Genomic DNA, 13,071 nt, shown 5'->3' with positions numbered 1-13,071 from the left:
CCCCCCCCCACTCGTCCCACCACTTTGTCCAAATGTTCATTTTCGTAGTCCAATCATTCCAATTTTTCTTCTACAATAAAAGTCCACGCTTCATCCGCCGTCTCAAAGTAGTGGTGCCTCCCTTGATATGTGACCCACAGTCTTGCCGGTTGCAGCATTCCAAACTTTATCTTTTTTTTGTGAAGTACCGCTTTGGCCCGATTAAAGCTCGCCCTCCTTCTCGCCACCTCCGCACTCCAATCTTGATAGACGCGGATCACCGCGTTCTCCCATTTACTACACCGAGTTTTCTTCGCCCATCTAAGGACCATTTCTCTATCCTTAAAACGGAGAAATCTCACCACTATGGCTCTGGGAGCTTCTCCTGCTCTCGGTCCTCGCACCATAACTCGGTATGCTCCCTCCACCTCCAACGGACCCGTCGGGGCCTCCACTCCCATTAACGAGTGCAGCATCGTGCTCACATATGCCCCGACGTCCGCCCCCTCCACACCTTCAGGAAGGCCAAGAATCTCAAGTTGTTCCTCCTTGCGTTATTTTCCAGTGCCTCCAACCTCTCCACAGATCGTTTCTGGTGTGCCTCCTGTATCTCCGACTTCACCACCAGGCCCTGTATGTCGTTTTCATTCTCTGCTGCTTTCGCCTTCACGACCCGAAGCTCCTGCTCCTGGGTCTTTTGTTCCTCTTTCAGCCCTTCAATCGCCTGTAATTTCGGGGCCAACAACTCTTTCTTCATTTCCTTTTTTATCTCCTCCACGCAGCGTTTCAAAAACTCTTGTTGTTCAGGGCCCCATATGAAACTGCCACCTTCCGACGCCATCTTGGTTTCTGCTTGCCTTCCTTGCCGTTGTTCCAAAGGATCCGCTGCAATCCGGCCACTTTCCTCTCCTTTTTCCATCCGTGTCCAGGGGGAACACCCTTCTGGTTTACCGCACGGTGTTTTCAGCCGTTAAAATTGCCGTTGGGGCTCCTATCAAGAGCCCAAAAGTCCGTTTCACAGGGAGCTGCCGAAACGTGCGACTCAGCTGGTCATCGCCGCACCCGGAAGTTTTCAACATTATTATTATTAGTAGTACATTCATACATGGGCTGATAAGTAGCAAGTAACATTTATGCTATACAAATGCCAGGCAATGTTTCTCTCTCCAACAAGAGAGAGTCTAATCTCTTTCCCATGACATTCAGTGACATTGAATTCCCCACCATCAATATCCAGGTGGCCACCATTAGCCAAATTCTTAACTGAACCAGCACTGTAGCTACAAAAGCAAGCCGGAACCTGTATTCTGCAAGCAGTGACTCACCACCTAACCAGGAGTGTGATTGAACCCTGTCCACTTGCTTGGATGAGCACAGCTGCAATAACATTTAAGCTCAATGTCATCCAGGACAAGGCAGCCTGTTTATTAGCAGTACCTTCATTCCCTCCACCACCAGCACACTGAAACTACACTGTGTGCCATCTACAAGAAGCATGTCACCAAGACTTCTTTAACAGCATCCAAATCCGTGACCTGCCCTGGAAGCACAAGAGCAACAGGCATACGGAAACACTACCACTTGCAAGTTCTTCCCTTAGTTACGCACAATCCTGATTTAGAACTATATTAATTGTTGCTGAAAGAACGCCTAACTGCCCAACAATTCAGAAGGCAGCTTGCTATCATCTTCAGGGCAATTAGGGATTGGTAATAAATGCTGACCTTGCCATGTGCATCAAAAAACAATGAATCTAACTTTAAAAAAAAAAATTTAATATAAAGTCTCTGCAGTGTAATTTTTTAGCACATGGTGTAGGACTGGACATGGTACAAGGTTTGGTCCCCATTTATTGTGCCCACAGAGGGAGTCTACACGAGAGGCTTAAAGAAACTGGTTATTTATTGAACAAGAAAGTATTTACACATTGTACACTGGCCCCAGTCAGGACTTCTCTGCTTGGCTCACACTTGGGACGATTTTTATACATAATTTTAAAATAATCTTTGGGGCAGCACGGTGGTGTAGTTGTTAGCACTGCTACCTCACAATGCCGAGGTCCCAGGTTCAATCCCGGCTCTGGGTCACTCTCCGTGTAGAGTTTGCACATTCTCCCCGTGTTTGCGTGGGTTTCGTCCCCACAACCCAAAGATGTGCAGGCTAGGTGGATTGGCCATGCTAAATTGCCCCTTGATTGGAAAAAATAAATTGGATACACTTTTTTTTTTTTAAATAAAAATTTTAAATTTGTAGTAATCGTTCTTGTCACAAGTAGGCTGACATTAACGCTGCAATGAAGTTACTGTGAAAATCCCCTAGACTCTACATTCCAGCGCCTGTTCAGGTACACTGAGGGAGAATTCAGAATTTCCAAATTACCTAACAGCACATCTATTTTGGACTTGTGGGCGGAAACCGGAGCACGTGGAGGAAACCCACGCAGACACGGGGAGAACGTGCAGACTCCGCACAGACAATGACCCAAGCTGGGAATCGAACCTGGAACCCTGGCACTGTGAAACAACAGTGCTACCCACTGTGCTACCGTGCCGCCCATCCTCTCTCCCCTCTCCTCCAAATGAAATGTAACAATCCCTTTTTATTTTATTTTATTTTTTTAATTTAGAGTACTCCATTCTTTTTTTTTCCAATTTAAGGGGAAATTTAGTGACGCCAATTCACCTACCCTGCACATCTTTTTGGGAGTGAGACCCGCCCCAAAACTGGGAGAATGTGCAAACTGTACACGGACAGTGACCCGGGGCCGGGATCTAACGCAGGTCCTCGGTGCCGGGAGGCAGCAATGCTAACCACTGTGCCACCATGCCGCTCTGGGCTGAGTCTGGGCCCCCGCCCCATCTTGCTCAATGAGACCCGGGGATACTGATTGGTCCGACCCCCGAAGGTCTTGTGCGGGTTATAACACCATTGCATTTTCCTTCTTTCTGTCCCACTTTGTTAAATATATGGAGAGGGAGTTTCCATCTTGGGAATTGTTTAAAAGCTGTATTGAAATTTTATTGGTCCAGATTTTTTTTAAATTAAATGTTTTATTAAAGTTTTTCCAATCAGCGTTTTTACATAAAACTAGAAATACAGATGGTAATTAAAAAAAGCATAGCCCAAAGCTTACAATAAAACTAATTACAAAACAGAAAAACAAAATTTTTAAACAGAACAAGGTGGGTTTTGTCTCCATGCCCAACTCACATTATATAAGCCGAGCCGGGCACATGATAGCCCCCCCCACCACCACGGCTACGCGCCAAGAATACCCTTTTGACTTGCGGGTTTTATTCGCCCCCACAAATCCCGTAACAATCCTATTCACCCGCTTAAAGAAGGACTTGGGGATGAAAATGGGGAGGCACTGAAATACGAAGTGGAACCTGGGGAGAACCGTCATCTTCACAGTCTGCACCTGTCCCGCCAAGGAAAGCGGGAGCATATCCCACCTTTTAAAGTCTCCCTTCATCCTCTCCACTAGCTGGGTTAAGTTGAGCCTGTGCAGGGCATCCCAGGTCCTGGCCACTTGTATCCCCAAGTACCGAAAGCTCCTCTCCACTATCCTGAGCGGGGGCTCCCTCAGTCTCTCCTCCTGGCCCCTACCGTAGACCACAAACAGCTCACTCTTCCCCACGTTCATTGGTCCAGACTTTGATGTAACAGGGCACTTAACATTGTCTGCCATTAGCTAAACTTGAGCTTGCACATTTTTTAATTGGATGGCAACACGGTAAGGTAGCACAGTGGGTAGCACTGTTGCTTCACAGCTCCAGGGTCCCAGGTTCGATTCCCGGCTTGGGTCAGTGTCTTGTGTGGAGTCTCCCTATGTCTACGTGGGTTTCCTCCGGGTGCTCCGGTTTTCTCCCACAAGTCCCGAAAGACGTGCTGTCAGGTGAATTGGACATTCTGAATTCTCCCTCTGTGTACTGGAACAGAGTGTACCCAAACAGGCGCCGGAATGTGGCGACTAGGGGCTTTTCACAGTAACTTCATTGCAGTGTAAATGTCAGCCTACTTGTGACAATAAGATTATTATTTTTAAAAGTGGCTGAATTTGGGAGCTGATAATGTCATAACATGGGAAATTAGGGACGCGATTCTCCGATGCCGCGCGTTTGGGAGAATCGCCTGGGACGCCATTTATTCACGCGGTGCCCTCCCACGATGCACCCAAGCGGCGAGATCGGCACTATATAGTTCTGCGCGGCACAGTCCGGTGAATCGCCCGAGACACCCAAAATGGCGATTCTCCGCCATCCCCGCTATTCTCAGGCCTGGATGGGCCGAGCGGCCTGCCCAAAACGGCGGCTTCCTGCCGACACCATCCACACCTGGTTGCTGCCGGCGGGAACAGCGCTGGAACGCAGGGGGGTGTGGTCTGTGGGGGCGAGGAGGGTTCTTTCACCGGGGTAGGACTCAAAATGGGTCTGGCCCGCGATCGGTGCCCACCGATCGGCGGGACGGCCTCTCTGAAGGAGGACCTCCTTTCCTCTGCGCCCCGCAAGATCCATCCGACATCTTCTTACGGGGCGGCCTTGGGGAGGACAGCCACCACGCATGCGTGGGTTGGCGCCGGCTGGCCCTGGTCAACCCGCGCATGCGCGGGTGACGCCAGTTAGGCGGTGGATGACGCGGCGCCAATGCCCGGCGCGCGCTGACAACGCTGCTTTAGCGACCCACCCCCCGAGTTTCTCGCAGCCCCGATCCTAGCCCATTTTCGGGCCCTGAATCGGTCGAGATCGGGGCCGTTTCGCGCCATCGTGAACCTCGACGGCGTTCACGACGGTGTGGGCACTTAGTCGCGGGAGCGGAGAATCGCGCCCAGGGCCTCTGGGACTCGGGTAGACAAGGCAAGCGACTATGTTTCCTTAAGACTGAAGAGTTGTGAAATTAACACTGCAAGAACTGAGAAGAGTGTAAATTAAATGATTGAATTTGATATCAAATCTGGCACAGAAAGAGAAATGAAGAAAAAGATTCATTGAATTAAGAGAGAGAAAAGACAGAAACTCTGTGGGGAGAAATAAAATTATAAATTCCCTAGCGATTAATACCTGAAGAAATGAGAAGTCACATTTCTAAATGGTTAATTTCCAGTACCGGAACGGTTGCTTGGCAGTAATCAACTACGGCCATGTTCCTTCCACTTGAAATGTCGAGACTATGTATGGTATGTTTAGTTTGTATCTACTGTGCAGACAGCGACTTCACACCCTTCAATGCAGTTCATTGGTGAGGAAGCTGAGATGGTTTGTTTGGGGCAAATCCAACGACCCCTATTGGAAAGAACAACTATGTGTTTGCATGCACATATCGGCACAGAATGAGAGCCAGTTTCATCATCTTATAGTAACCCGTTTGAAGTTGTTTATTTTATCCCTGTCCCCAGATTCAGAAAGTAGGATATTTATGATTGGGGAACTGCAGATTGTTCTGGTGAGCTGGTCATCTTGCATAATATTCCTCTGTACTGCTTTTAAAGCCTGGATGCATCATGCAGTTGGGATTGCATTTTAATCTCCATTCTATGTTTTGTGCATGTTTTTCCATTTCATTGAATTTCTGCAAGTGCAAGTGTCAATTTTTCCTCTGCAGGTGCTTCGCAAGGCTGCTTATAAAATTGTACATAAGGAGGCTGATTCAGTGATGGCAACCCCTGAGAACCTCCAAGATTTTGTCGGAAAACCTATTTTCACAGTGGACAGGATGTATGATGTCACTCCTCCAGGAGTCGTAATGGGTTTAGCCTGGACAGCAATGGGTAAGTGGATGAGCTTTGTATTGATTGAACCAGAGCAACATAATAGTATATTTCCACCTACTTCCATCTCGTCATCCTGCCTCTGCCTTAACTTATGTGCTGCAGATGGTAGCATGGTGGCGCAGTGGTTAGCACTGCTGCCTCACAGCACCGAGGTCCCAGGTTCGATCCCAGCTCTATGTTACTGTCCATGTAGAGTTTGCACATTCTCCCCGTGTTTGCTTGGATTTTGCCCCCACAATCCAAAGATGTGCAGGGTCGGTGGATTGGCTACACTAAATTGCCCCTTAATTAGAAAAATGAATTGGGTACTCTAAATTTATTTTTTAAAAACCTATGTGCTACAGAAACCCTTGCCTATGCTTGTTGTCTCTAGACCTGACTATTCCAATATTCTATGGATGACCTCCTGTTTTTCACCCCCTATAGACCTTGGGACTGTCCAAACATTTGCTGTCCTCATCCTAACTTGCATTAAATCTCATTTAGCCATCACCCTTGTACTTGCTGACCTACATTAGCTTCTAGTTCAGAAGCAATTCTTCTACTTTAAAATTCTCTCCCTCCAAGTTAATGTCCACCTGTGGCTGTGCCCATTCCTACCAATCCGCTATTGTCACATTTAAAAGCTTGGTTTAGCAATCTTACAAATAATAGCAATTGCCAATGTGGCTCACAAGTTTCACTTGCTAAGTAATCACAAACACTTCCCTGAAATGACCATCCTGTTTTGACAGCAAGGTCTTATCAAACATGTTCTTATAAGAACTAGGAGCAGGAGTAGGCCATTTGGCCCTTCGAGCCTGCTCCGCCATTCAGTGAGATCATGGCTGATCTTTTGTGGACTCAGCTCCACTCTCCCGCCCGAACACCATAACCCTTTATTCCTTTATTCTTCAAGAAACTATCTATCTTTATCTTGAAAACATTTAATGAAGGAGCCTCAACTGCTTCCACTGGGCAGGGAATTCCATAGATTCACAACCCTTTGGGTGAAGTTCCTCCTAAATTCATCGTAAATCTACTTCCCCTTATTTTGAGGCTGTGCTCCCTAGTTCTGCTTTCACCCCCGAGTGGAAACAACCTCCCTGCATCTATCCTATCCCCTTCATAATTTTCTATAAAATGCCCCTCCCGCAGCCTTCTAAATTCCAACGAGTACAGTCCCAGTCTACTCAACCTCTCCTCGTAATCCAACCCCCTCAACTCTGAATTAACCTAATGAAACTCCTCGGCACACCTTCCAGCGCCAGTGCGTCCTTTCCCAGGTAAGGAGACCAAATCTGAACACAATACTCCAGCTGTGGCCTCACTAACACCTTATACAGTTGTAGCATAAACTCCATCCTTCGAACAATGAAGGACAAAACTCCATTCGGCGCCTTAATCACCTGTTGCACCTGTAAACCAACTTTTTGCGACTCATGCACTAGGACAACCAGGTCTCTCTGCACAGCAGCATGTTTTAATATTTTATCATTTAAATAATAATCCCTTTTGCTGTTATTCCTACCAAAATGGATAACCTCACATTTGTCAACATTGTATTTGGAAAAGAAATTAAAATAATTGGGTACTCTAAATTTAAAAAAAATTAATAATGAATAAAATAAAAAAGCAAAGTAAATTGTAAACAATTGTGGGCCCAACACTGATCCCTGAGGGACACCACTAGCTACTGATTGCCAACCAGGGAAACCCCCATTAATTCCCACTCTTTGCTTTCTATTAATTAACCAAACCTCGATCCATGCTGCTAATTTACTTTTTTTTTTAATATATATTTTTATTCTCCTTTTTCACATTTTCTCCCAAATTAACACCCAACAATAAACAAAAGTCAGTAACGAATGTAATGTCAATCCCCATATCAATAATAACGATCCCATCCTCCCACCAAACACCAGACATTGGCCCGCATGTTAACATAAACAAATGACAAAAAGGAATCAGGAATCACCCATAGTCACCATTAACACATATAGTCCCCCAATCCCCCTAATGTTCGATGTGATCCAATTCTCGAAAGAGCATAATAAATAACGCCCATGAATTGTAGAACCCCTTCATCCTTCCCCTCAGTTCAAATTTAACCTTCTCAAGAGTTAAGAATTCCAGCCGGGCACAGGGTGGAGAGGTTGATCTTCACCCTAACAGGATCCGCCTTCGGGCGATCAACGAGGCGAAGGTGACAACATCTGCCTCCGCACCCGTTTCCAACCCCGGCTGGTGCACCACTTTAGAGATTACCCTAAACACCTCCTTCCAGTAATCCTCCAGCTTTGGACAGGACCAAAACATATGAACGTGGTTTGCGGGGCCCCCCCACAACGTTCACACACATCTTCTACCCCCTCAAAGAGTCGGCTCATCCTCGCCCTTGTAAGATGCGCTCTATGCACCACCTTCAGCTGTATCAGCCCCAACCTCGCACACGAGGTGGAGGCGTTCACCCGCCGGAGCACCTCACATCAGAACCCCTCCTCCATACCCTCTCCCAACTCTTCCTCCCACTTTGCCTTGATCCCTTCTAGTGGCGCCTTCTCCTCCTCCAAAATAGCCCTGTAAACTGCTGATATTACTACCCTCTTCTCCAGTCCCCCTGTCGTCAGCACCTCCTCCAACAATGTGGAAGCCGGCTCTACTGGGGAGCTCTGTATCTCCTTTCTGGCAAAGTCTCGAACCTGCATGTATCTAAATATTTCCCCCTGCTCCAGCCCATACTTCGCCCCCAGCTCCTTCAATCCCGCAAAACGACCCCCAAGAAATCTTTTAGTGTCCTAATTCCTTTCTCCTCCCATCTCCGAAAATTTCCATCCCACTTCCCTGGCTCAAATCTATGGTTCCCCCGAATCGGCATTTCCCTTGACCCCGCCCCCAACCCGTAGTGCTGCCGAAACTGCCTCCAAATTTTGAAAGAAGCTATTACTACTGGACTCACTGAGTATCGCCCTGGGATCCCGACCCCCTACGCAAACTCTCCTCCCTTCTGACCCATTGGGAGTCAGCCCCTCTGACCCAGCTCCGTACCTTCTCCACATTCACCACCCAGTAATAATACATCAGGTTCGGGAGACCCAAACCCCCTGCCTGCCTTCCTCTCTGTAGTAGCACCTTTTTAATTCTGGCCACCTTCCCTCCCCATACGAACGAGGTAATTATCCCTTCAATCTCCCTAAAAAAATTCTTGTGGCAGGAAAATTGGCAGGCATTGAAAAATAAACCGGAATCGCGGTAGCACATTCATTTTAACCGCCTGTACCCGACCCGCCAATGACAGAGGGAGACCATCCTACCTTGCCAGACCAGCTTTCACTCTCCCCACCAAACTAGAAATGTTGTACCTGTGGCACTGTGAAGCAATTGTGCTAACCACTATGCTACCGTGCTGCCCAATCTCGGGCAACCTGCACCCCCAGGTATCTAAAGTGAGTCCCTGCCTTACGGAATGGCAGCCTCCCCACCGCTGGCCGAGACACCACAAAATATTCACTCTTGTCTAATTTGTATCCTGAGAAAGACCCCAACACCCGAAGAAGCTCCAGTATTCCCCCTATTGACACACTTGGTTCCGACACGTATAATAGCAAGTCACCGGCATATAAGGACACCCTATGTTACTAATTTACTCTTAATGCCATGCATCATTATCTTATGCAGCAACCTTTTGTATGAGAGGGCCATGCCCACTTTCCGGAACCATGACTCTTGTTACTCACAGGATAATGCCGCCCTCGACGCTCAGCTCTGGGATTTTGGTTGAATAGGCCCTCGGGTCATCTGGCAAAGTGCGATGTTGGGTCCCACATAAGATAATGTGCCTGACACGGGACAGCTGCAGGTCCGTCTGGGTCCAAACCCAAACGCATGATGCTGTTATGGGCAGTGGATCCATAAAATGCAAGGTGGCGATGACTTTTGACAGCAGAGGAAGGCGTCGGCAACCTGTTGGGGAGCGGGAGGTGGCTTAATGCATCTGTGGGGAGTATGCGGCCAGCAGCAGGGCCCAGCGTTGGGTTTGTGTGGTCGCTATGCGGGGGGAAATCGCTCTGTCCTCCTTAAACAGACAACAAAGGAGTGTGGTCCGCGAACACCGTGAATGCATGTCCATAAACGTACTGGTGAAATTTCTTCACCCTGAGAACAATGGCCAGACGATGACCCCCCCCCCCCCCCCCTCCTCCTCCTCCTCCTCCTCCTCCTCCTCAATGTGCATCGGCGAGTGTCCTGGCGGCTAAAGCAATAGGGAGCTCCGACCGTTGTCCATGCAGTGGGCGATGACGGCCCCTGCCCCATAAGGAGACGTGCCACACATCAGCAGGAGTGGCTTGGCTGGGTCGAAATGGGCCAACAACTGGGATGATGAGAGCTGCTTTTTACCTCTGAGAAAGCCGCTCGCTGTGGCTGAGCCCATTCCCATGGCTGACCCTTTTCAACAATCGATGGAGGGGGGTCCAGCAGTGTTGCCAGGTTGGGAGTGAACCTCTCACAGTAGTTTATGAGCCCCAGGAAAGAACAAAACTCCAGCGGCCCTTCTGGCAGGGGGGTCTGCCTGATGGCACGCACCTTGTCCTCAACGGGTTGAAGGCCTTGGCGGTCCATGCGGTATCCTAAATTAGTCACCTCCGCTGCGTGGAATACACATTTCTCCTGTCGTAGGCAAACGCCCGCCTCCTTGAAATGCCAGAGAACTTCGGACAGGTTTCGCAGATGCCCCCAGTCAGAGGACCCCTCAATCAGTACATTGTCTGGATAGACTGCCACACGGGGCAACCCCGGTAGGATATTCTCCATTACCCACTGGAAAATCGCACAAGCCGAGAAGACCCCGAAGGCCAATCCGGTATATTCGTCCAGTCCCCGGTGCGTATTATGTTGCTCTTTTTAGCCTTAGTTTTATTACCTCTGATTATGTCACCTTTGCTCACGAGTCGCCAGGTATCTTTCTGATACTGCCACATGGTTCAAGCTCGAGTTATGATTAATAAGTCAGCACACCGCTTAGTAAGATTGAAATCAACGATCATTTATTATATACAACAATTAATGCTTACATAATAATCCTACTATCTATATCGAAACCTACCACTACTGGCCAATACTTAACTTTAGGAAGGGCCCACCAGGTCAGGGAAACAAATGGCTTATCGAATCGGTTCTGGACCGCCCACTGGACCAGTGGGCCGTCATCGCCCACTGCATGGATTCAAAAGGCTGATACGGGTCGATGGCTAGGAGTCTTTATCGGGTAGCGATCGCTGGAGTCAAATTTACAGTTTCTGGTCGATGTTCTTGCGAAGGTCGCGAGCAGGAGAAGAAGGGAGAGAGAGAGAGAGATCTGAACTTGGCCCCTCACTTTATAGGGCCCAGGGGCTTCCCGCCTCTCGGGGCGGCCCTTGACCCTGAGTCCCAAGTGATTGGACTTGTTCCCAATCACTGGGTTCGATATGCTCCAATAATGGGGCGATTTCTCGATCGGGGGGTGGTCGTTCACCTGTCTTTGTTTCGGCCACTGCAGGCGCCGACAGGTCTGGCCCGGCATTCAATTGCTAATATGTTGCAATTGTTCCTGGGGATAGCCGATTAAACTGCAGATGTCTGGGTTGATGTGCTGCTAATAGTCTTGAGTATCGATCTGGGCCGACTTCCCCAGAGCCGAATACGCTATTCTGTCTGCAGCTGTCCGTTTGTGTCCTGTTGGTTGCTTTTCCCATCTGCCTTTTCGGTTAGCCATTTTAAATCGGGTTTTGGCCAAATTAATAGGGAATCAGCCATTTTAGGTGGCTACAATTAATTGTTGCAAATCATTGGGAGCCAGGGTCCAAAACCAGCTGGAGACATGCAAGCTCATGTCTAGAAACATAGAAAATAGGTGCAGGAGTAGGCCATTCGGCCCTTCAAGCCTGCATCACCATTCAATATGATCAAGGCTGATAATGCAAATTTAGTATCTCACTCCCGCTTTCTCTCCATACCCCTTGATCCCTTTAGCCGCAAGGGCCACATACAGCTCCTTCTTGAATATATCCAACGAACTGGCCCTAACAGCTTTCTGTAGTAGAGAATTCCACAACTTCAGAATTCTCTGCGAGAAGATGTTCTTCCTCATCTCAGTCCTGAATGGCTTACCCCTTATTCTTAGGCTGTGACACCTAGTTCTCGACGTCCCCAACATCGGTGCCCAATTATTTTTTTTTGCCAATTAAGGGGCAATTTAGTGTGGTCAATCCACCTACCCTGCACATCTTTGGGTTGTGGGGTGAAACCATCGCAGATGCGGGAGAATGTGCAAACTCCACACAGACTGTGACCCAGGGCCGGGATTTGAACCTGGATCTTCATCGGGAACATTCTTCCTGCATCTAGCCTGTCCAGTCCCATCAGGATTTTCTACGTTTCTATGAGATCCCCTCTCATTCTTCTAAACTCCAGTGAGTACAAGCCAAGTTGATCCAGTCTTTCTTCATCTGTCAGTCCTGCCATCCCGGGAATTAGTCTGGAAAACCTTCGCTGGGCACCCTCAATAGCAAGAATGTCCTTCCTCAAACTAGGAGACCAAAACTGCACAATACTCAAGGTGTGGCCTCACCAAGGGCATGTCTAATTTCAGTACAAAATGCCTACTCCTATACTCAAATCCTTTCGCTTTGAAGGTTAGCATGCCATTAGCTTTCCTCACTGCCTGCTGTATTTTCATGCCAACCTTCAGCAACTGTTCCACCATGACACCCAGGTCTCATTGCACTTCCCCTTTTCCTAAACTGCCACCATTCAGATAATCCGCCTTCCTGTTTTGCCACCAAAGTGGATAACCTCATATTTACCCACATTATATTGCATTTGCCAAGTATTTGCCCATTCAGCCAGCAAATCACCCAACAACCTTTTTGCATCCTCCTTGAGCACACACTGTCACCCAGCTTAGTGTGGTCTGCAAATTTGGAGATATTACATGCAATTCCTGCGTCAAAATCATTGATGTATATTGTGAACAGCTGTGGTCACAGCACTGAATCCTGTGGTACCCCACTATCACTGCCTGACACTCTGAAAAGGACCCATTTAACTTCGTAAAGGTGCGACTGTCCATGAGCTTTGCGCATAATGCGGGGAACAGGGTAACGAGCCAAACAAGAGACACGGTTTGCCAACATCTTATAGTCGGATCAAAGGCATACGGAGCCAGCAGGCTTCATCACGGGTACGACTGGGGCTGCCCAGTCAGAGAACTGCACAGGTTGCATTATGCTCAAGCACTCCAAACAATCCAGCTCTGTAGCCACTTTAGGCGTAATGAACTGGCCGGGCACGAAAATAGTGAGACT

At 48.2% G+C, this 13,071-nt stretch overlaps 1 protein-coding gene across 1 annotated transcript in view; it reads left to right on the top strand.

The window, feature by feature from the left end:
- lonp1 (lon peptidase 1, mitochondrial) overlaps positions 1 to 13,071 on the top strand; it is an 87,036-nt gene that overhangs the window by 52,097 nt on the left and 21,868 nt on the right. Inside the window, exon 15 of the mRNA XM_072482666.1 lies at positions 5,581 to 5,746. Coding sequence (XP_072338767.1) covers positions 5,581 to 5,746 — 166 coding nt within the window. The remainder of the gene's footprint in view (positions 1 to 5,580; positions 5,747 to 13,071) is intronic.

This window comes from Scyliorhinus torazame, chromosome 18, assembly GCF_047496885.1.
Source record: "Scyliorhinus torazame isolate Kashiwa2021f chromosome 18, sScyTor2.1, whole genome shotgun sequence".
NCBI lineage: Eukaryota > Metazoa > Chordata > Chondrichthyes > Carcharhiniformes > Scyliorhinidae > Scyliorhinus > Scyliorhinus torazame.
Note: the sequence above shows the minus strand (reverse complement) of the source record. Positions and strands in the feature narration are given on the sequence as shown.